The sequence below is a fragment of the Syngnathoides biaculeatus genome, chromosome 4 (assembly GCF_019802595.1).
Source record: "Syngnathoides biaculeatus isolate LvHL_M chromosome 4, ASM1980259v1, whole genome shotgun sequence".
In the NCBI taxonomy this organism is placed as follows: domain Eukaryota; kingdom Metazoa; phylum Chordata; class Actinopteri; order Syngnathiformes; family Syngnathidae; genus Syngnathoides; species Syngnathoides biaculeatus.
Window position 1 is genome coordinate 132,394 of NC_084643.1, and position 24,511 is coordinate 156,904.

The 24,511-nt window shown below is 45.8% G+C and overlaps 2 protein-coding genes and 1 non-coding gene across 10 annotated transcripts in view; all 3 read left to right on the forward strand.

The window, feature by feature from the left end:
- The window catches only part of LOC133499855 (dynein axonemal heavy chain 10-like), a 35,014-nt gene extending 30,536 nt beyond the window's left edge, over positions 1-4,478 (forward strand). Inside the window, exons 57-66 of one of the 4 annotated variants that reach the window (XM_061818237.1) lie at positions 218-427; positions 504-599; positions 675-846; positions 925-1,056; positions 1,150-1,361; positions 1,459-1,626; positions 1,699-1,879; positions 3,809-3,954; positions 4,038-4,197; positions 4,281-4,478. In XM_061818237.1, the coding sequence (XP_061674221.1) occupies positions 218-427; positions 504-599; positions 675-846; positions 925-1,056; positions 1,150-1,361; positions 1,459-1,626; positions 1,699-1,879; positions 3,809-3,954; positions 4,038-4,184 (1,464 nt within the window). In that variant the 3' untranslated portion in view covers positions 4,185-4,197; positions 4,281-4,478. Of the gene's footprint in view, positions 1-217; positions 428-503; positions 600-674; positions 847-924; positions 1,057-1,149; positions 1,362-1,458; positions 1,627-1,698; positions 1,880-2,253; positions 2,317-3,808; positions 3,955-4,037 lie in introns of those variants that run through there. The other 3 variants (XM_061818240.1, XM_061818239.1, XM_061818238.1) reach the window with 3 other exon arrangements.
- Positions 4,479-8,947: 4,469 nt separating this feature from the next.
- The window catches only part of emid1 (EMI domain containing 1), an 80,970-nt gene continuing 65,406 nt past the window's right edge, over positions 8,948-24,511 (forward strand). For 4 of the 5 annotated variants that reach the window (XR_009794763.1, XM_061818248.1, XM_061818247.1 and 1 more), the window contains exons 1-2: positions 8,948-9,373; positions 24,344-24,457. Coding sequence is in view for 4 of the 5 variants with exons in the window: in XM_061818248.1 (XP_061674232.1) it covers positions 9,204-9,373; positions 24,344-24,457 (284 nt within the window). In the remaining variant the exon portion in view is untranslated. Of the gene's footprint in view, positions 9,374-16,562; positions 16,598-16,909; positions 16,989-24,343; positions 24,458-24,511 lie in introns of those variants that run through there. The other variant, XM_061818250.1, reaches the window with a different exon arrangement.
- Positions 10,960-11,032, forward strand: trnap-ggg (transfer RNA proline (anticodon GGG)). Its single transcript has one exon. It is a non-coding gene; the product is annotated as a tRNA-Pro (tRNA).

The following is a 24,511-nucleotide window of genomic DNA, read 5'->3' on the forward strand; positions in this document are numbered from 1 at the left end:
ATGTCGAATGACACTTCCGCAACGTTGCACATGGATGACGCGCATATTCATTTTTTCGTATAGACATTGAAGTGAATAATGCTTTATGTATTTTTCATTACAATATCTATTTTAGAATGTTTACAGGGATGACACTTGACCTTTAAAGATCCCTTTCAGACTTGTTCCAAACGGCGGTTCCGCTCCCATAAAGCCGGAATGCTGTCATGCGCTGCAGGTTGTCACGGAGGCTCCAAATGGTCTCAAGCTCAACATGAGAGCCACCTACTCTAAAATCTCCCATGAGACGATGACCGGATGCCCACACTCCGCCTTCCGCAGCCTGGTCTATGTGCTCTCTTTCTTCCACGCTGTGGTGCAAGAGAGGCGCAAGTACGGCAAAATTGGCTGGAACGTCCCTTACGACTTCAGCGAGTCGGACTTCTTGGTACGCGGCACAAAGAACTTTTTGGAGGAGGCTGGACCGGGTTGAGTGAGCTCAGTGTTGCAATTGTGCTCAACAGGTTTGTTTGGAGATCTTGAACACCTACCTGACCAAAGCGCACAACCAAAAAGAGAGCAACATTCCCTGGGGGAGTATCAAGTACCTTATAGGCGAGGTTGGGGAGAGAGTTCATGTGTTGTTACTTGTTTTTCTAAATTCTGCTGCAAATTCAAATACATATCTTTCACAGGTGATGTACGGTGGACGAGTCATCGATAGTTTTGACCGCAGGATCCTGAATGTCTACATGGATGAGTATTTTGGAGACTTCCTCTTTTATGACTTTTGCAGGTTTCACTTCTTCAAAAACTACGACGTAGACTACAAGGTTCCTCCAAATGGACCAAAGACATTATATATTGGTCAGCTTGTATTTGGATTTTTTTCTGTGTTATATTAGAATTCAGCAGTCCGCATTTACGGCTCGTTACTGGTTACAGATGAGATCGAGTCTCTGCCGTTGGCAAACACCCCCGAGGTGATGGGTCTTCACTCCAATGCAGAGATTGGATATTACACACAAGCAGCCAAAGACATGTGGTTGCATCTTATAGACTTGCAACCACAGACGGGTAAGATGGACCGTTTTTTTCACATTCCTTTTTGTTTCCCTAGTTTGTCATATGTTCCTTTTGACCAATTCAGAGCAACCTCCTCTGATTCAGGTGAGTCCGGTGGAAGCATCAGTCGGGATGAGTACATCACGCAGGTGGCCCAGGACATTCAGAACAAGTTACCCGGATTGTTTGACCTGGACGTTATCCGCAAGCAGTTCGGCGCCGAGATCTCCCCGACGTCTGTGGTGCTTCTTCAAGAACTGGAGCGCTTCAACAAGCTCGTGGTCCGCATGAAGCGGTCCTTGGCTGAGTTGCAGAGGGTGCGAGAGATTGACACGCAGTTTTTGTCTTTTTGTCACCCTCACAGGCTGACTTTGGTTTTGATTGTCTGGTCTGTGTGCGTGTGTGTGTGTGTAGGCCTTGGCTGGCGAGGTGGGCATGAGCAGTGAGCTGGATGAAGTCGCCCGAGCCCTTTTTAATGGTCAGATCCCTGCTATTTGGAAGAAATTGGCACCCGACACACTCAAGTCCCTGGGCAACTGGATGATCCATTTCAAGAGGCGGTTCGAGCAGTATAAATCATGGGTGAGGAGGAATTCACGTGAAGTCATGTGCATTTGTGTGACAGCATCATTTACATTTTCTTTTTTTAAAAAGGTGGATGCAGACGAGCCAAAGGTCATGTGGTTGTCAGGACTCCACATCCCAGAATCCTACCTGACTGCCTTAGTCCAGGCGGCATGCAGACAAAATGGTTGGCCTCTGGATCTTTCCACGCTTTACACGGAGGTGACCCGCTACAGGGAAGACGAAGAAGTCAATGACAGACCGTCACAAGGTAATCCACTGCAATTCTTTTTTTTTTTTTTTTTTTTTTTTGCAGCCCACGAAATCGCCTAAAATTAATAATTGACCAATCATACACCTTCACTATACAATACTATCGATGACCCGGACTTTGGCACTACTGCTGATAATTCTAATTATAATAATAACACATTTGTTTTATATCCTGTAGATTTTTGACATTGCTAGAAATTGAGAGAATCTGCAAGGAAAAAAAGTGACGTTTTCATTCATAACGCCCTGATGAATAAAAGGCAAAGAAAATTCAGTTTCAACTGCAAGTAGCGAGATTAGTAATTGTTTTGTCCACTTTCTGTTCCGCATCAAAAGTCAGATGAGTCCAGATATTTCTTTTGTTTCTTTTAGGTGAGATATACGACTGCAACTGGTGAGTTCAGGGGGAGAGACACTCTCGTCTCATCTACTCTGGTAGCTACCCCAAAATCCTTGAACATTATTGACTTTTTGCATCATCACCTAGCTGTTTTTTTAATTAAAAAATAATCATATATATATATATATACATTTAAAAAGATAAAAATTTAAAATATAAATTATAATTTCTTCGTTTATCCAGCTGCAGAGATGGATTCATCTTAGTATGTTAAACCAATTAAAAGTAAAGAATGCCATAGTGGACCTTGCAAAGCTTGACTTGTACTTTTTTTAATTGATTAATAAATAAATTAATTAAATAACTATATCTATCAATAAATATAAGAAAATAAAAAAATTAAAATACAATTTATAACTTCTTATATCTAGCTGCAAAGATTGATTCATTTCAGTATGTTAAACCAATTAAAAGTAAAGAATGTCGTAGTGGACCTTGCAAAGTTTTTTAAAATTTAAAATTAATTAATTAAATATTCAACTAATTACTTAATTAATTATATCAATCCATATAATAAAATTTAAATACAATTTATAACTTCTTCGTATATCTAGCTGCAAAGATGGATTCATTTTAGTGTATTAAACCAATTAAAAGTAAAGAATGTCATAATGGACCTTGCAAAGTTTTTTAAAATTTAAAATTAATTAATTAAATATTCAACTAATTACTTAATTAATTATATGAATCCATATAATAAAATAAAAAAAATTTAAATACAATTTATAACTTCTTCGTATATCTAGCTGCAAAGATGGATTCATTTTCGTATGTTAAACCAATTAAAAGTAAAGAATGTCATAGTGGACCTTGCAACGTTTGACTTGTATTTTTTAATAATTTAAAATTAATTAATTAAATGTCTCTTTCTCTCCCTCTCTCTCTCTCTCTCTCTCTCTCTCTCTCTCTCTCTCTCTATATATATATATATATATATATATATATATATATATATCAATAAATATAATAACGTAAAAAATTTAAAAATACAATTTATAACTTCTTCGTATATCTAGCTGCAAAGATGGATTCATTTTCGTATGTTAAACCAATTAAAAGTAAAGAATGTCATAGTGGACCTTGCAACGTTTTACTTGTATGTATTGGAAGTAAAAGTTAAGATAAACACGGACTCATTAAAACTTTAGGGCATGGGTGTCAAACTCATTTTTGTCGTGGGTCACATTGTAGTTCCGGTTTCCCGCAGAGGGCTATTGTGACCGTAAAACCATAAAAATCCCCTCATCATATTTACACATGAAATTTATGAACTAGTTTTGGAATCAGAAATCAAGCAAAGTGGGTTTTTCATCTATTGCTGATGTTTGGTAGCACAAAAATGCTTGCAATAATGCAACGTTATCATTCATATGGGACTATTTGAATTTTTGGTACAGCTTGTTACAAGAATCATGGATTCGCCTTTGTGGACCACGCAGAATCACGTGGCGGGCCGGATCTGGCCCCCAAGCCTTGTGTTTGACACCAGTGGTTTAGAGGCCGATTCATGTGAGTCAATTCTCGCAGGCTGCTTTGTGTCTGGTCTGTACCTGGAGGGAGCTGACTGGGACATAGATGACGGCTGCCTGGTCAAGAGTAAGCCTAAAGTTCTGGAGGTCCAGCTGCCCATTCTCAGAGTCATCCCCATTGAGACCCGACGACTCAGGTTACAGGTGTGGATCGCAATTCGCGTTACCTGTATCAGCTTTTTTTAAAATTGTTTTTTGGCAATGTTTGCACGCCTTGTGTTCCACAGAAAACACTGCGGACTCCGGTGTACACCACGTCGTTACGGAGGAACGCGATGGGTGTGGGTTTGGTTTTTGAGGCGGATCTGTTCACTACGGAGCACCTCTCCCACTGGGTGCTCCAGGGTGTCTGTTTATCGCTCAATACTGACTAAAGACGGCGATGCGGTGCCAGTGGGAAATGATGATAGATTTTGAGCTTTTAGGTTGAGGGTTTGAATTAATGATCCATTTTATTCTTTGCTCACTAGATGGCAGCACTTCACTCAGATGCAGAAGCCAGAAGGGTCCGTTTTAATGGACGACAGACGGTGTACCCATTTTTCAGTATCACTGTTAATCAAACCAAAAGTAGCTTCCTTAATCCAGGTCTTTCATTTATGTGTTTTCAACTGGAATTAGGAATCTTTATGATCGGACCAGCTCCAATCATAATCAGTCAAAAATATCTCACCAATAAATTAATTTCCTACTTTCCTTCTGCTTTTTACGTGTACAAGCAGTCTCTTATATCTTTGTTCCTTGTGGACCTTATACAAACATCAGGTTTTTATTTTATGTATTTCATTGATTTTTTTAAGATTTGAACATTTTGCACATCCAAACGTCCATCCTGAGGGGAAAAAAATGAAACAGTTTTTTTCTCATGACTCATGAATCAGCACTACCAAAATGAAAGCCAGATCTTTCTTCCGTGCAAACCTATACAAACCATAAGTAATGTGTTTGCACAGCGTCGAGGTATAGGAACCAGGAGAGCAGCTACTTAAAACAGACGAGTGGGGAAAAAAAATTCTCTCAATGGAGTCGAACCCGATCCCCTTCCTCGGAAGACGAAATTATTTTCAGCTGCTCGTGACTGCGGGGATTTACGTGAAGTCCACAACTCCGCTTCCTGCGTTGCGCCACCGTTTGTACAAACTGAACTCAGAAGATTCCGAGACTGCGAGGCAAAACTTTTATCTGCAGACCCCCAAATCCCCCGTCAGCTTCCTGATTTGTTGTGTGTGAGATCAATTGAGCTCGTTGAACTACCCCCCCCACTACCACCACCTACTGTCCCAATTCTCAGAATACTTCTGCAAGTCCAAATATTTAACAGCACTAATCATTTATCTCGTTCAATTATCAGATTGTCCACCTCCCGCTTAGTCAATGCAGCATCAACATGTGATCATGTTTCATGACACATTGAGAAGTGAAGTTGTCCAACGGCACATTCTCATCTTGGGTTGCGGTCCTTAAGGCCCCGTCACACCATGACGTTCTGGTCAGCGTTCGAGGAAACGTTGGTAAGTCGCCCACGGTCGCCGGGATAGCGCCAGAAGAGCGGTGTTTAAACACTAGTGAACGTCAATGATCGCTGGGAATCGGCGGAGAACGCCGGTCCGGGAAAAAAGTTTTGAACATGCACAAAAGTTCTCACCGAGACCAGCGTTCATAAACGTTTAATTTTAAACGCTGCAGAACATTCGTGGAACGTTTTACTAACATTCGCCGAGCGTTGCACGCGTTTGCCTATCGTTAGTCAGTCGTTACTATTTGGTTGTTACTTATCGTTTGTTACCGTCAGACCGTCATCACTGGGGTTTCCATGGTGTTTAGGGTCTCCAGGGGGTGTCACATGGTGCGTTGCTTCTCGGACGTGTTCTTTTTCCTCCAAAGACATTGCTAGTGAAAAGAGGCTTTGCATTCTTAGTGCCAGCGTTAGTTGCTGAAGTCCGCACCCCACCTTTTTTTCGTCTAGGCGGCATGATGCTGACTGTTCAAACTCACGAGAACAACTGAAGTGACTATGAAATTTCCAACGTTTTCGTTCCCGTTCCACTGTAAAAATTACACGCCAGCAAAACGCTATTATGTCGTTATTCACACATTTAGTCACGCGCTCAACACGCTCGTCTAACGTTGACAAATCGCTCGTCGCGTGCCAGTGACACATTAGCACACGCTAATGGTGTATACAGGTATCTTATTTGGTCGCTGTTACACGCTTCTCGTGCGTTAGAAACACGTTATTCATGCGTTAGACACACGTTAATCACACGCCAGATGTGTCATCCTCATTTGAGAACGCTGAAAAATAGAACGATTAAAATGTTCAGAGAACGTTGACCAGAACGTCATGGTGTGATGGATTGGTGATGAGATCCTTCCCCAAGTGGAGGAGTTCAAGTATCTTGGGGTCTTGGTCACGAGTGAGGGAAGAACGTTGCTGGAGATCGACAGACAGATCGGATCGGTGTAGCGTCTGCAGTGATGCGGACTTTGTATCGGTGCGTTGTGGTGAAGATGGAGCAAAGTCGAAAAGATGAAGCTCTCGATTTACCAGTCGATCCACGTTCCTACTACCCTCACCTGTGGGCATGAGATGCAGGTCGTGACCGAAAAAACAAGATCCTGGCCGGATACAGCCGGCCGAAAGGAGTTTCCTCCGGGCTCTCCCTTAGAGATAGGGTGAGAAGCTCGGTCATCCGGGAGGGGCTCGCGTTGGGAGGAGCTAGATGAGGTGGCTCGGACATCTGATTCGGATGCCTACCTGCACGCCTCCCTGGTGAGATGTTCCGGGCATGTCCCACCTTAAAGAGACCCCGAGGACGACCCAGAACACGCTGGAGAGACTATGTCTCTCGGCTGGCTTGGGAACGCCTCGAGATCCCTTCGGAAGAGCTGGAAGAAGTGGCTGGGGAAAGGGAAGTCTGCGTATCCCTGCTGAAGTTACTACTGCTACTACTTGCCCTGTGACCCGACCCGGAAAAGCAGTAGATGATGGATGGATGGATGGATGGATAGATGGACATGTCGCACATATTTGGGCTGTTGGCTGCTTTCCTCCCAGTTTCTGTCTGAATGGGCACCTGATGACTCTGCCAGGCTTCCACTACATATACATGCGGTGATGCACGGCGCCGCTGAACTAAAAAAAAATCTCATATCGCGTCATGTTCGAACGATGAAGGCAAACAGGATTAGGTACACTTAATGGTACACATGCCTGAGTTCTGCGCGGCCGGCGTGGGATCGATTCCAGCTCAGTGACATTGTCAAAATGTGCCCTGCGACTGATGACCAGTTGAGGCTGTAGTCTGCCTTTCACCTGAAGTTTGCCGGGATAGGCTCTGGCACTCATGTGACCTTTGTGAGGATAAGCGTCTTAGGAACCGGATGGATGAATGTTTATATTCCTGTGGTTGTGTCGAGCTCCACTATCAAAACTTCAAAACTCCATTTACCACGTTTAGTTCGATGAGCGTGCTCGAACATGTGTGGCGTGGTGGCTTCACGCTGGAGCGTTTTCGAATGATACCTCCAGCAACTTGGCTCCAAAAAGGCTGCACCGAGTTATTTTCCAACCACATTAGAGGGTCGTGAGAGATCACCTGCTGTGCCACGGGAAATGAGCTTTCTTTCCAACTGGTGCTCAAATTCTCATTTATTTACGTGACGTCATATCCTTTGTTCATCTATTTATGCCAGTTGTAGTGACAGATTGAACAATGAAATGCTCTTGCACGAGATGGGAGAAGGTCCGGTGGACCTTTCCGATGGTGACCTTTAGCTCCGCCCCCTTAGCCATGTCCCACAAGCTTTCAAAATGGCGATTGAACCTGATGTTTGAAGTCGATTCTCTATCGTGTATTCCAGATAATATTGGGGTATGTTTTTTGCCAAATGCGTCAAACTTGTCCAAGAGAGCCTTGTGTTTGTTGATACTGTCCATGTTTAATTGTACGCGCGGTCGTCTGCGAGCCTTAATCCATCGTAGACACTTCGTCAACTGTGTTTTAGGCTCTGGAAAATGATTCAACCGGGCCCCTTGTAACCAAGCAGGATATCTTTCATCAGAATTGCACGTTCCCCAAGCACATCTGAGGAACATTTTGTTCGTATCATTGTTGTGGGCAGCGTCCCATTTTTGGGACATCATGATTTTCACGCATTACATCCTTCAGGATATCAAAATATTTAAGTTTTAATCCGAAGCCACGATTTGGTATCAGGAGAGGATAACTCATCAGTCAAAGTTAGCACAGAGTTATTTCCCTTTCCTTCCTGACCCAACATGGCCGCCTCAAGTACACATGGAGCGTTTTCCGAGAGAAGAAAGGGCGAAAGGTCAGTATGCAACCAAGTTAGTCTTCAAAATGCTAATCCATTGGTATTATTAATGCCTAAGTGTGGTTCTAGAATAAGAATTAATTCATAAACATATCTCTAGTATGTACCACTTCACAGAACTGAACGCTGCCCCCGAGAGGGTACATCTTTTTTTGCCCTTTGTTTTATGTGTTAAACAAAAAAGAATTATTTCCTTGATTGTGGCCTGTTAGGAGACTTTTTATCTCAATCAGGCAAAAAATTGCCACGCTGCCCATGAATGGGTTAACTTTTCCAAGCGCACGCTACTGACAACCAGCATTGCTTGTGGGGTAATACTGCTAGAGGGGCGTGTCAAGCCAGGGCTATTCTACGAGTAATTGACAGCTCAGAAAGGTCCATTAACACATTTACTGTACTGTCCACTTTTTAACTATTTGTTTGGTGGAGTAACGGGAATTTTTTTCTTTAGTATGAGCTTCAGTAAACGTTGGGAAATACTGCCTAGAGCACTATTTGTCATTAAGCTTTAGCCACAATTTTGAATATTTTGTTAAAAGTAATAACGACGGCCAATTAAATCTGCGCATTGTTATCTTTGCAAATAATATTTTTTTGGGGGGGGGGCATGAAAGTGAGCATCAACTGCTTTTGACGTGAGCATGCATTGTTTTGAGAGAGAGAGAGAGAGAGAGAGAGAGAGAGAGGCACAAAGAAACGGGGCAGGCTGAAAGGAGTAAGTAGGCTGTGCTTTAAAGGGACCACAGGACCCTATAAAAACTCCTTTCACGCCCACTGATGTTTCAGCTCCACGTGCGCGGTCACGCCGAGGAGAACAATTAACGCAGGCAGCGTCCGCGCCAACATGTCCGCGTTGGGTGATTAAATTATTATTATCAGGCCGCAAAGCTTTTCATGCTTCGCATCACACAAGAATAATATTGCATCGGACGGGATGCGCATGTCACCAGCCGCTTTTTGACACATCTCACCTTTAACTCTCGCCCCGCCCCCCCCCGAGCTGGCTTTCCCAAGCCGGGCAAGTGTGGCTCACTGAGCCGTTCGTCGCTACGGCAATGGGACTTTGCCAAAGGCAGAACGTGTTTGCGCGTTCCAGGAAAAGTTTGCTTTGGACCGCGCTGGTGGTGCTCTGGCTCTGCGCGCCCGCCGACGGAACCTGGAAGGCTGGACTTTACAAAAGCAGAGAGCAAGCTGCAGCCTCGCATACGTCCGTCTATCAAAAAAGGTAAGCATCTTCCTATTCGCTTGGTCTGTTCAAATGCTCTTTCTGCGAGTGCGGGGATGCACCGTCCATTCTTGTTTCTCAACATTGTGTGGACGCGTGCTCCTTTGCCCTCCCTCCATCTAATAGGTTTCATTGTTGGGTCCTTGACGTCTTAGTTTCCCGTTTTTGAGCTCTCATCCTTAAGTTGGCCCACTCTGGTGACAGGGCGTCCCCTCAAGGTTCAACATTTTTTAAAAGTTCTCTTTTTCGCAACATCTTCCTGTCTTTTTTTGAAGATTGTGCTTTTTATTGGACACAGAAAGTGCTTTCCCCAAATATTTATGCTGTCACGGTCTGAAAGTCTGCCCCAGTGAAGATCCACCAGTAATGTTTAAATATGACCAGGCAAATAATTAGATTTAACTATAAAGCCATGGGGCGGCATGGTGGAGCAGCTGGAAAGCATTGGCCTTACAGTTCTGAGGTCCCGGGTTCAATCCCAGACCCACCTGTGTGGAGTTTGCATGTTCATCCCCGTGCTTGCGTGGGTTTCCTCCCACATCACAAAAAAAAAGCAACATTAACCTAAATAAACACATTTTTGGCTTATTGAGATAAAAGTCTCCTGATAGGCCACAATCAAGGAAATAACACTTGTTTTTCATTTCACGCATAAAACAAAAGGGCAAAAAAGATGTACCTTCTCTCTTTCCGAAAACAATGCATGCTCACGTCAAAAGCAGTTGATGCTCACTTTCATGCCCCCCCTCACCCCAAAATGCTTTTGCAAAGATAACAATGCACAGATTTAATTACTCAATTCAAAATTGTGGCTAAAGCTTAATGACAAATAGTGCTGAAGGCAGTATTTGCCAATGTTTACTGAGGCTCAAACTCCACCAAACAAATTTGTTACCAAAGCGGAGAGTACAGTATACTTAAATGCGTTAATGGACCTTTCCGACCTGTCAATCACTCGTACAATAATAGCCAATCAGATAGCCGCTTTGTCTCAACCCCTGGCTTGACACGCCCCTCTAGCAGTATTACCCCACAAGCAATGCTGGTTGTCAGTAGCGTGCGCTTGGAAAAGTTAACCCATTCATGGGCAGCGTGGCAATTTTTTGCCTGATTGAGATAAAAAGTCTCCTAACAGGCCACAATCAAGGAAATTCTTCTTTTTTGTTTAACGCATAAAACAAAGGGCAAAAAAAGATGTACCCTCTCGGGGGCAGCGTTCAGTTCTGTGAAGTGGTACATACTAGAGATATGTTTATGAATTAATTCTTATTCTAGAACGACACTTACGCATTAATAATACTGATGGATTAGCATTTTGAAGACTAACTTGGTTGCATACTGACCTTTCTCCCTTTCTTTGTGTACTTGAGGCAGCCATGTTGGGTCAGGAAGGAAAGGGAAATAACTCCGTGTGAACTTTGACCGATGAGTTTTCCTCTCCTGATACCAAATTATGGCTTTGGATTAAAACAATGAAATATTTTCATATAATAGAGGTTATAATGCGTGAAAATCATGATGTCCCAAAAATGGGATGCTGCCCACGAAATTAATTGGATTTATTAATAAATCAGATCAATTGACGAGGCCCCGTAGCTCAGTGGTTAGAGCACTGGTTTGGGAAACCAGGGGTTGTGGGTTCGTATCCCACTGGGGCCTCCACTCCCTGAGAAGGGTTGCGTCAGGAAGGGCATCCGGTGTAAAACTTGTGCCAATCATATATGTGCGTTCATCTGAGATGACACGCTGTGGCGATCCTGAAAGGGACAAGCTGAAAGAAACTTACTTTAATTGAAGTTAATTGGATACTCAAAATTGCCCCTAGGTGTGATTGTGAGTGCGGTTGTTTGTCTCATTGTTCACTGCGATTGACCGGCAACCAGTTCAGGGTTCCCTTCGCCTCCTTCCCGTTGATAGGCTGCAGCACTACCCTCCCACCCTTGTGAGGATAAGCAGCAAACAATATGGATGATTGCACTGTAACCAAATTTCACATACAAAGTATCATTTAGTCATTTTTTTTTCAGTCACGAGTTATGTACTGTATGCAGTTGTTTGAAGAAGACATGGTTATATAATGCTTTCAAATACTTTTGCAAAGTGGTTGTTCATTAATTTGAAGCAACACCCCTCCACAAGGTCCAAATTTGCGAGGTTCCCCCCTCGTCTTTTTGTTTGGGGTTGTTGTGATTAAATGAATGTTAATGTCCACTGTGAAGATAATATTATCTGTTCATCGGAACCTTATCGGGGCAACACGGGGTGAGCTTTGATAATTTAGTGGCAACCATCCACGTGCACCTTGATCCAATCTAGTTCAATTCCCGTGGAGATGTTCTCCCAATGTCAGATTGTGTCTAAATCGGTGGGTGGCCGCCAGCTTTTTTGAAATTGAGACACTTTGGTACCGATTAACGCCATCGGCTATCAGTTCGATAGACGCTAAACACTTTGAAATAAAAAAAAAATTGGCTTGAATAACGTACAACTATTTTCCTATTGATAAAGACAGTCACCCTGTTAATGATATTGTGATGAACTATAGATTGTAATGACATATCAATTCTAAACAATTGATGAATCATCAGTTCTACGATTGGGCTGGAGGTAGCGCGATCAGCAGTCCAAATTTACGTGAAAATATCAATGTAGTCGGATAGTTTGTGGCCCTGAGGGGCTTCAACTGTGAATAACAAAGGAGGCCCACTCTCCCGGGCTGGTCCAGGTGGCTTTCATGGCTCCTAGCCCCCGCTGCACTGGACCTCTTCGCTGCTTGACCCCCCCCTTGTCACTCATGGTCTCGGGTTTGTCGACATATTTACTAAACACAAGCATCTGGGACTTCATTGCATCTGGGCTCAATTCACCCCCCCCCCCCCCGGAAAGTTGAGAAGTTTACAGTGGGTCTGTAAGTGGTAGATCGCATTTTGTGGGACAGGAGCTGCCACAGCGTTCGCGCGCGTGGGGGGGGGGGGGGGGGGGATTAAGGAGTCACGGGATCGAGCGAGAGTCGGAAAGGAAAGCGGATCATGTTTAAACAGCCGCAAACGTCATTTTTTTTAAGCAATTTTTTTTTTGCCACATAAAAGGGGAAAATCTTTAAAATATTACGCACATACAACGCAGTTCAGTTAGACACTGCTGCAAGCTACAATCATAATAAACCCGTTATTAAATTGACCTTTTTGGACGCTGCGACTCATAGCCGAAGCCATTTATTTGTTCTTATTTTGTACACATGACGTTTTGCTGTTTTGAATCATATTACATCGTTTTTGGTCGTGGTCTCCTGGAGAGAAAATGTGCACAGTGAAGTTCAGACCTTCGCATATTAGCAAGAGGGAGAATAGAGGAATGCATTCCCACCCTGGCATGACTCAAAATGAAAGGGGATTAACGCTACTCGAGTAATTTCTCGACTGATAAAGCGTTCATTCGTCCTCGTACTGCTTTATGACTGGCGAGCTCAATAGTCTGGAGGGGGGTTGTGAATGTAAGCGGCTTCATTTGGTGCCTCATCCATTTCTTTATCTTCCCCTTGAGCACTTGTCATGGTCTGACAACCAGTCTGAGCCCTGTGGCCTAGCCTCATTCCTCATCCATCTTAACCATGTCCGAGTCTCTTAAGAGTATGGGAATCGAGACGACTGGGATTCCAGGAGCTTTCGTGGCTTAAAGCAGGATGGCTGAAGAGGAGTTCAATTTACAGTACTGTATATTTGAAGGCGGCGACATCACAACACTGGTTATTTTTCATTTAAAGTCCATATAAAGTTAAAATTCTGTCTTGTGAATGGAGAAGAGTATTGTTGCAACACTGCAGAATTTTAATTATGCAAAAACAAAATAAAACAAAATATGGTTTCAAAGTCAAAATCAAGGCGTCCTCACCGCTGTTGGGCATGTCAGCTCCCAACTGAAGGGCTGTGATAAAGTTGACCACAAAAATTGGTCGCCGCAAAAATGTCTGCCTCAAGGCAGTAAAAATATAATAAGAAAGCATATTTGTGCCCCCCCCCCCGAACCAAATTGCTCTTCCCGGAACAATATTTGGACACTGTCCGTGTTTACCGTGTAGCGCCGGAGAAAAGGAGTCGGAGGCGGAGTGTCGGACACAGGAAAAGAACTTGCTTTATTGTTCGACATCACAAAACTACTCGCATAACGGCGGGAACTCTGTTAACCTTTACTCCGGAAGCGCAACAAGAAAAACAGTCCGTGCGGAACCCCGTAGCCCAACTCGAGCTCCCGCGGGTGAATGATGTAAACACCACACAAGCCCCCCCAGAATTCACCCATAGTCAAAATCCTTGTGCCGTGGAGGGATGACGACCCGACCCCGGCGGGTGTGCACTGTAGGGGCCGAGGGGGGGGGGGGGGCACTGTCCATTGAGTCACGGGACAAGGGCCCAGGCGGGGTCAAGGGCACCCCGGCAGGCGCAGGGGCACAGGGCAAAGGGGGACGACCCCGGCGCGGGGGGAGGGCCAACCCCAAAGGCTGGGCAATGTCCAGGTGCGCGGAAACAGTCTCGGGTCTGCCGCCAATGTCCACGAGCAGGCTCTTATCCTCGTGCTCCAGGACCCTGAACGGCCCGTCGTATGGGGGGGCGGAGAGGTCCACGGTGGGCGTCATGACGAACAAACACAAAATCCGCAGAGCGCAGGTGACGGGGCAGCCGGGCAGCTGGGGTGCCATGTTGCGACGTGGGAACCGGCGCGAACCCTTTTGTGGCCTCCAGCAGGGAGGACCGTTGCCTGGCTGCGGACCGGATCTGAGGAAAGGTCGCACGGGGTCCCGAAGCGTGCAACCCACGTGCCGATGAACGCCCGGGCCACGTCTGACGACATTGTCGAGGAGAGGGGAACGGCTTCGGGCCAGCGGGTCGTCCTGTCCACCATGGTGAGCAAGTAGGTGAATCCGTGCGAGGGAGGAAGTGGACCTACCAAGTCGACGTTGACGTGGTCAAACCTCCTCTCAGGGACAGCGAAGGGCTCCGAGGGGGCTTTTGTGTGGCGATGCACCTTAGCCCGCTGACAGGCCACGCACGAGTCGACCCAGGCCTGCACATCTTTCTTGAGACCGCGCCACACGAACTTCTGGGCCACCAGCCTCACGGACGGTTTCCTTCCGGGGTGGGAGAGGTTGTGGACCGCCTCGAAAACAGCTCTTCGCCAGTTTGCAGGGACCAGTGGCCGAGGGTGGTCAGCCGAGAGGTCGCACAGCAACCTGACCCCCGAGTCACCAACCGCGACTTCCTCCAGGCGCAAACCCGTGTCAGAAGTCTTGAGGGCCTGCACCCCGTGGTCCGAGGCCTGGTCTGCGCTCATGCGGGAGTAGTCGAGACCCAGATGCACAGTGCCGACGATCGCCCTGGAGAGGCAGTCCGCGACCACATTGGATTTGCCGGCGATGTGTTGGATGTCCGTAGTGTACTCAGAGATGAAGACAGTTGGCGTTGCTGGCGGGCGGACCACGGTTCGGCCACCTTGGACATGGCGAAAGTGAGGGGTTTATGGTCCACATATGCCTTGAACTCACGGCCTTCCAATAGGGAGCGGAAGTGGCGGATCGCCAGCCAGAGGCCGAGGAGCTCTCTATCGAACGTGCTGTATTTGCGCTCCCTGGGGACCAGCTGACGGCTGAAAAAGGCAAGCGGTTGCCAGGCGCCGCCGACCCACTGTTCGAATACGGCTCCAACAGCGTAGTCCGATGCATCGGTAGTGAGAGCGACAGGGGCCCTGTGGGTCAGGTGGGCCAGCATAGCGGCACGACTCAGCGCGGCCTTCGTAGCCTCGAAGGCTTCCATCCTCTCGGCTGTCCATTCAACGTCTCGGTTGGGGGCCTTGTCTTTAAGAGCCTCATAGAGCGGGCGCATGATGTTGGCCGCCCGGCGGATGAACCGGTGGTAGAAAGTCACCATCCCCAGGAACTCCCAGAGGCCCCGAGCCGAGCGAGGTCGGGGAAAAGCGGAGACGGCCTCCACCTTTGCCGGAAGGGGGGCGGCGCCGTTCTTCTCTATGTGGTGCCCGAGGAACTGGATAGAGGGCACCCCGAAAACATACTTCGCCGGGTTGATGATCAGGCCATGCTGCTCAAGTCTTGCGAAGAGGTCGCGGAGGTTCATCCTCCGAGGAGCTGGCGACGAGGATGTCATCCAAATAGACGAACACAAATGGCAAGTCCCTGAGCACAGAATCCATTAAACGCTGGAAAGATTGTGCCGCGTTTTTAAGACCAAACGGCATCCTCAGAAACTCGGAACAGTCCAAACGGAGTGATTACAGCTGTCTTGGGAACGTCGCACAGGTCGACCTTGGAGAACAAGATTTTGCCCGCCAGGTGGGCTGAGAAGTCCTGAATGTGTGGGACAGGGTAGCGGTCGGACGTAGTAGCGTCGTTAACTGCGCGTTGCGGCCAGCGTCTCAGGGGAGAAGCGCTGGGTTGCCAGGAAGAAACGGTCGGCCTCCTCGGCCAGGGCCCGGGGCTCAGTGACGGTACTGTTCGCGAGCGCCGTCTGAACATGAGAAACAGTTCCATGAAAATGAAATTGGGCTCTTCTGTGCCCAGCAGGTTTAGCATCATTTCCATGAGTTCGGAAGGTTTGCTGTCCCCCAGTCCATTAATAGCCAACAGACGTCGGGCACGCTCCGGCCGTGAAAGCTCAAAAACCTTGAGAAGGTGAGCCTTGATCCCAGCATACTTATCTCGGGCCGGGGGAGAGGTGATGAAGTTCACTGCTCTGGCCGCCGTTGAGCTCCCGAGTGCTGAGACAACGTGGTAGTAACGCGTGGAATCATCTGAGATCCCGCGGAGGGCGAACTGAGCCTCCGTCTGTGCGAACCACGCTGCCGCGGACGTCTCCCAAAACTCCGGCAATTTGAGGATGGCGGTTGCCATGTTCGTTTCAGTCTCGAAAACGCCGGGACTGACGTCGGGGTCACTAGTGTAGCGCCGGAGAAAAGGAGTCGGAGGCGGAGTGTCAGACACAGGAAAAGAACTTGGTTTATTGTTCGACATCACAAAACTACTCGCATAACGGCGGGAACTCTGTTAACCTTTTCTCCGGAAGCGCAACAACAAAAACAGTCCGTGCGGAACCCCGTAGCCCAACTCGAGCTCCCGCGGGTGAATTATGTAAACACCACAACCGCACGGACATTTGTTGCTGACGGACGCAGCATTGCACTAGTGAAAAACATTGTTAAAACGACAGACGTGCATCTGTAAGTGTTTTATAAAAAAAAAAAAACATTATTAGATGTAAAATGTACATGTAACATGACGTATGAGTGCGCTGAATATTGGCGTTTTTTTTTAACCTCTTGCTGAATATTAGCGTGTTTTTTTAACCTAGTCGCTAGTGCGCTAATGCTAATCGCGAATATCAACACCCGTTTCCTCAGTATCAACATATGCAGTTTAAGGATAGAAGTCCAGCCTTCATAAATAATAATAAACGACATGTTAGTAGTTTAAAAAAAAGTCTAATACTGTATTTTAATGAAGTAGTCCTAAAAAAAAACACCTTCTCTCAGAGACATGGGCACGCTCTCCAGACAACAAGACGCTCTATAAAAGTGGGCACATCATCTCCAAAAAGAAAATGAAAATACAGTAAGTCTCAGTCTTAGCACGTGTTTTCATCAATTTCCTTCAAACATGTATAATGCATTGAAAAGCCAATTTATGAATTCATTTAGGTGCTTCTTTAAGGTCAGGTACATGTATACTCCTTGTTCTTGTACCAACAGTATTATGTACATCTCCTTCAAAGTGGAATTAGGCACAAAATACAAAAGTATAGAATTGGGGAATCACAATGGCCGAGTTGGGAAAGCACAAATATTTCGGCCCCATGAGCAAAATTTGGAATATTAAATGTTCATCTTAAATAAATTATGGTATTCCTGAATGTTGTGGATGACGGAAACTGTTGCTGCGGTAGTGTGGGCTTCCATTTGTCATGTGGTTCTTTGATGTGGTCTTACGATGATGTGGTGTGGGCTTTTTTGGGGGGGGCGGGGGACATAATGCTCATCGACTTGGCCGCCCTTTTAATAATGTTTTATTGCGGTTATAGTTTACAGTAGCGATGAACTGCGCTGGATCATGCTTCGAATATTTTGCTCTGCACAGTGGCTAAATAAGTCTAATTTAGAAGCAGGTGCAGTGCAGCTACACGCACTACTGTTATGTACATCTATAAAAATTAATATATTCAGGATGGAATTGAAAAGGAATGAATCACAGTCATTCAGAACCATTTATTTGAGTCACAAGTTTATAAACATAAAGCAAGCTAGTGCGCTCGCCATTTTGGCAGATGTGTTTTTTTCCGAGCAAGACGCATGACGGCAGTCCCGGGTGAATCCGCCTTCTCACTCGCGAACACTTAAAAGATGCACGCAGCCGTGACGCGTTCAATGGCTGCAGGTGTCCGACGCCCCGAAACGCCCAGACAAAGACAAATGACGGATTTCCTTGTTTCTGCGTCGCTGCTGCGAAGAGACACTTCCATGTGACCTTTGATGCCCTTTAGGGTTCTCTGCTTGTCACCTGCACGACTGCATACAAATACTCGCACGCTTTGAACGTTCAACATAAAGAGCCACCGTCCGTGGTGCTGTATCTTCTACTGCTCATTTATTGAGTCGCCATCCCTTGTGTGATATTAAGCAATGCACTAAAAATACCCCGGACACCTATTTTCATTGGGATAGGCTCCAGCACTCCCTGCGGCCCTTGTGAGGATAAGCGGCTAAGAAAATGGATGGATGGATGGATGGATATTGTAAGAGTAAACTATTGCCTTCTATATTCGTTGTTGTATTTGTATGGTTCTTGACCCTTTGCTTGTGGTCTGGGCATCTGTGGGGGGCGGGACTTTCTTTACTCCTTCCTGACCTCTGGGGATGGGTGGGGGGGGATTACCAACATTAGTGGTGGATTCGCCCGTGTTCTGTGGGTGGTGGGGTGGTGCCAGCTGGTGTCCGACTCGGTACCCCGTTCTGGCTGCTGGTGGAGGGCGGCGGGGCCCCCATGTCGCTCCTTGTGGCCACCTCCTCCTCCTCATTTCTCCAGTCCTTGCCTCCGACTACTGTCGACTCCCCTTCTTTTTGGGGGGAGGGGCAGGAGCCAGGCCTTTTAATCACTTACTTAGCACTCACCCCACTCACTGTCTTCTTCTTCTTTTCCTTTTGGCTCGTCCTGTTAGGGGTCGCCACAGTGTTTCATCTTTTTCCATCTCAGCCAATCTCGCGCATCCTCCTCTCTTAACACCCACTGTCCTCATGTCCTCCCTCACCACATCCATCAACCTTTTCTTTGGTCTTCCTCTCGCTCTTTTGCCTGGCAGCACCATCCTCAGCAACCTTCTACCAACATACTCACTCTCTTGCCTCTGAACATGTCCAAACCATCGAAGTCTGCTCTTTCGATCCTTGTCTCCAAAATATCCCAACTTTGGCTGTCCCTCTAATGAGCTCATTTCTAATCCTATCCAACCTGTTCAACTCGAGCGAGAACTTCAACATCTTCATTTCTGCCACCTCCAGTTCTGCTTCCTGTTGTTTCTTCAATTGCACCGTCTCTCATCCGTACATCATGGCCGTCCTCGCCACTGTTTTATAAACTTTGCCCTTCATCCTAGCAGAGACTTTTTTGTCACATAGAACACCAGACACCTTCCGCCAACTGTTCCACCCCGCTTGGACCAGTTTCTTCACTTCCTTACCACACTCTCCATTTCTCTGTATTGTTGACGCCAAGTATTTGAAGTCGTCCACCCTCGCTATCTCTTCTCCCTGGATCTTGACCTTTACTTCGGCTAATCTGAGTGTTCTCCTTACGTACTCTCTGTTTCTGTAGATGTTGATTAGATACATAGGCAGTCCTACCGCACTACAGTCCTACAGCCGGGTCCACAACCCCTGTCCTGCCTGCTTGCCCTCGTGTCTCTGTCCTGTCCAGTCCTGTCCTTCCCTCACATGGTGTAGCACGACTTCCTCATACGTCACTCGATTCTAACGTATTGAGTATACAGTATAATGATTTACTTTCCTCAGCTTGTGTTTCCTGTAGTATTTCATTACCTTTTCACTGTCTGTGCTTTTTTTTTCCCGTCACTCTGCTTTAAAAAAAATTGTTCCGTTTGACTGAATGACTGTAATTCCAGATCCTCATTTCTGCTTGACATAACAGCCAGACAGGACCCCAAAACCAGTTACCATCTTTTACTCATTTCTCAAATTTCTTTCAACAAGCCAATTTGTCTTTTGGCTTTTTGAGCAGCAGCATCAGATTGTGACAGCCGCTGGCGTTATTAATGGCTTTGCGACATGTCCTCGGAATATTTGTCTCTTATGCTTCTTCTATCCTCTGGGATTAAGTCTGGATCATAATTGTCTTTTCTTCTCTGACTGTGTTCCCATGGAATCATCCTTCTGTGACCCTTATGACCAAACTTCTCTCCTATTTCTGCCCTTGTTTGTGCTTTGTATTCTCCAAGGAGTTACTCCTCAGATACAAATAAATACAGATTTCCTTGAGGTTTCTGGTTGTGGCTCATAAACACACTCTGAAGCCCATTTTATTGTTTGTTCTTTTCGTTTGATTTAGTTTTTAATTTTTTTACAACACCCTCCACCCATTTTATCATGACCAATGTTGGCAAGAAGAAAATGCATGTAATGGTGCTCCAAGACGTGAGCGCATTAGTCATTCGTCTTGCTAAAAGTTACTGACACGTTTTCCACCAGCATCTGCCATTGCACCAATTTTGCCCTTGCCAGCTGCCTTGGCTTTGTTTGCTACTTCAGCGCGAAGCGTTCCAAGCAGTATCATGAAAGACGCAGGCTGTGTGAGCTGCAAGGCGACCAGATGGGCCAAAGCTGAGGATTCGCTAAAATGTCATTTTCATACTGTTTGGCGTCAAGAGATGGTTGATTTATTATGTTTTTGGGGATGTGATGCACACGTCGGACCCACTCCAGCGGGGGAATGTTATTGACTGTTTCTGAAATGCAAGCTCTTTGAAAACCCATCCATCCATTTTCCGTACAGCTTACGCTCACGAGGGCTACGGGAGTGCTGGAGCCAATCCAAGCTGTCATCGGGCAGGAGGCGGGGCCTGAACTACTTGCCAGCCAATCGCAGAGCACACGGAGATGGACAACAGTCATACTCAAAATCATCACTAGGGGCAATTTAGAGTCTCCAATTATTGGATGTTTTTGGGATGTGGGGGGAAACCGGAGTGCCCGGAGAACCCACATTCGAACGGGGGCCAACATCCAATCCCCACTCAGCCAGGGCCGGGATTTGAACCCCAGTCTTCAGAGCTGTGAGGCCAACCCTCTACAACTCCTCTACCGTGCCGCCTTCTTTGAAAACTCATCTGAGCATTATCCATGAAGACACCACTTAAGATGTCAAATAATTATTGTATAATAACTATTGCCAATGTAACGGGGGACTTGACTGGTGATATGGAATTTTAAACCCTGTTACATAACTTTATTTATTTCGATTCCGCCAGAGATAATTGCCCTCTTTGAAGACAGAAATTATCATTAACATTTTCAGATACAAAGACGGAATGTATCTTTGTATGCTCCCATGCATAGAGAAAGTATTGTTCTCTGTCTTGTCCTACGTCTGCGTTACTCATTAAGGTAAGCTAGTTCGGAAATTGTAAAATGTAGTACCCTTGTTATTACAGTCAGCAAAGTTGGCGTTTCCTCTGTGGTAACCACATAAGTACAAAGCAAAGAGGACCCGTAGGCCATAAGTCACCCCCCGCCCCGCTAGTCGCAGTCTTTAGCTGTTACCAGGTGTACCGCCGCATACTTCCCCTGAGCCTGGGAAGTTGATCTTTATCAGTTGGTCGCGGGTGATAAACTGACGGGAAAAGACCGCCCCTACGTTACGCTGCTCAACTGGATCTCCTTCACAACCTTCCATTTTCCACTAATGACTAGAAATGTTCCCCTCCTTCCCGCTCCCCGTGAAGACACAGTGATGTCATGCTTTCATCTTAGAGATATTTTCTTGCCTGTAGGCCATGTCACAATTTAACATGTTGTGCCTAAAGAACACTTTTTAGATTTTTGATTGCTTAGTGGCTTATGTTTTCTAGGCTTTACTTTTAATTCAAGTAACTTAAATGTCATTTTATTATTTGAAGCCCCACTGACATGAAATTCATGATTTGTAGTATGTTTTTAATTAAAAAAAGTCAGCCAGAATTTACCTATCCGTTTCTTCACTACACAACATGATCTTGATGTATATGACTTTTTGTAGCTCCCGCCATGAAAATCCTCTCGAGGGCTTTTGTTTTGGAGAAGAAGCAGGAAGTGACGTTGTCAGCAGGAGCCCACTCAGGCGGTCTCGTGAGTTTATTCTACTTTTACCTGCTGGAAGGTAGCTCGTTGTTCCTTCGTGTTAGCCAAAATGCCGGCTCGTTGTATTGCTATATATTGTTCGAACACTCGGGAGGATAGATTTACTCTTCATCCTTTCCAAAAAGACCCAGTTTGTCGTGAAAAATGGATAGCACGGGTGCAAAGGACGAGAGCTTTGTGGGTTCCAAATGACAGGTAGGTGTGTATACAGCTACTAATAAAAACAATAGTGGGGGGGACATAATGCGTAAGTCAGAGGTGCTAAATGTGTTGATGTGCCCGTTGGCGCCGCACCCACCGAGCACGGCTTTGGTGGCACCGCGGACGGCTTCGGCGGCGCCCCCCCGGGTGCCTTAAACGCAACGTCGGGGAGTCTGTTGTTAGTGAGAAGTGATCCGCATATCATCTAAATATGGCTCAAAACGATTGGGTTTATTGCCCTGGTCACTTCACTCGATTGTGAGATGTTCTCTTCTTCGAAAAGAGCTTCCATGTCCCATAGTAGGTGCCGCTACGTGTTTTCAATGGTGAACGTCCCAGTGTCACGTCTGCTGATGACGTTGCAGGCAATATGGCCACCACTTGGATGTCGAATGAGACTTACACAACTTTGCGCATGGATGACATGCTCTCCGCTCATATTTATTTTTTCATATAGACATTGACGTGAATAATGTTATATGTATTTTTCATTACAATACCGATTTTAGAATGTTTATAGGCATGACACTTGGGCCTTAAGTTCATTTTGTTTGACTGGGGCTACCAATATAAAGTGCAATAAAATGTCAATAAAAGTGAAAGAGGCAATCATTTGGATGAAAAACTAAACAAATATATATGAGAGAAAAATATCAAAAGAAGAAGAAAATAAGAAAAGAAAAGGCCCCATTTCAAAATCCCTGCAACATGTCCAAACTGGACGATAGCAGAATCGTTTTCTTGGTGATGGTGAAAAATAACTCAACATGAATAAAAGCCGAGAATATCCCGGAGAAGGACAGATTCAGCATTTCAGGAAATAAAATGCAGTGACATTGGCTGACAGCAGAAACCAAGGTCAGCAATCATGTACGAGAAAGATAGGAGAGGAAAATTTGGAGGAGGAAAAGAACATACCACAGTGTGTCAAACGCCGATGCAATGTTATGACATCGGAACAAACAACGTGACAGAAGAAACAAGATGGTTTCTGAATTGTATATGGAAATCCGCAATCTTTTCATTTGATTCTGGCAATAACTTAACTTGCAAAAGCGACTAAAGGCTTTCCGGACCACAGTCGTACCATCATCTGACGTCTGCAGTCACAACGCTCGAGTCGTCATCCAACTCTTTTCTGAATTTGGGTCGCTGTAAGATCGCCAGATCTCCTGTCGAAACCCGCGTCAACTCTTGAAACGCTATGAAAACGATATGAAGTCAAAATCTCTGTTTTCAATTGTAGCTCAGGAGGAAAAACCGGTCCAACCCGGTCACAGCAAGGTGCGCCTAATCAAGTGCCTGGAGAGTGGACGCAAAGAGCTGTAGCGGCGTGGCATCTCTCCTTCAATCCGCAGAGCGATGTGTGCGGCCCGCCCAGCGCATGTGGGGATTGTTAACGGGGAGCTGCTTAGCATCCTCTGCCTTTGGCGCTTTCTTTGAGTCTCCCTCACACACTAACATATGCTCATGCGTGCGTATTGACAAACAGACGGTGGTGCCCCCCCCCTTACGCTTGCAAACACCTTGGCAGCACAACACACAAAGTTCTGCGCCGCTAAGTGGCCTGCAAGTTTCCTTTTGTGGTTTCTAAATGGAGATCACGGTTTTCAGAGCTGCGCCGTTATTGATTGATTGTGTAAACATGCTCCGTGGTAATAGTTTGCCATGTCTGTCCTCCGGCTATCATCATGTGAATGTAATTGGGGGGGGGCTTTGTACACACGTCATTGTGAATAAAAATCATGGTAACACATGCCTCGGTGTGTTATGACGTGTAACCCAAAATTGTAAAATGAAAGCTTTATTTATGGATTTATTTTATTTTTAGTGGGCTCACTTCACTAACAGATGCAGAGCACTGACCTTGAATCAGTTATTTTCATGGCAGGTTGTTCCTTTTTTTTTTTTTTAATCTGTCTCAGGCACTTGCGGAAATGTCTCGCAAAAGCAGAGGGGGACTCGTGACCTTGGTCTCGGCGTGTGCTGACACGCTGCCATCCAAGTATGGGACCTTGTCTGCTCTCCAAGGGTGACATTATCTACGTGCTCTATGCAAATGAGTGCATACAACAGTGTCAACAGTGCTTAACAATGCATTTCGGCATATCTCGTGGCTGATTAAAACTGTGTAAACACCATAAAGGAATTTCAAAACAAAGGGAAAGGGGGTTGGGGAGAACTGTATGTAGACAAGAGGATAGTGGATGTGTGACTGAGGCGAATTTCCTGTCCTAAGTGTGATGCGGAGAGAGTGTCCTCGTTACTGTTTTCAAATGTTGTACTACTTTGAATTATTTACACCCTCAAATGCTATTTTCATGTACGCTTGTCTTCAGATGTCTGTTTTCTGTCTGCCTTTAGAAACTGGTGTCCGCACACAGTCACGAGGACCGTGAGTTGCCAGGTGCAGAACGGGACCGTCGTGCAGCGAGTGTACCAGACGTGCCGCTGGCCGCAGGGATGTACAGGTGGCAGGTGAGGAGAAGTAACCGCCATACTTCACTTCCACACTACGGTCACTGATCTGTG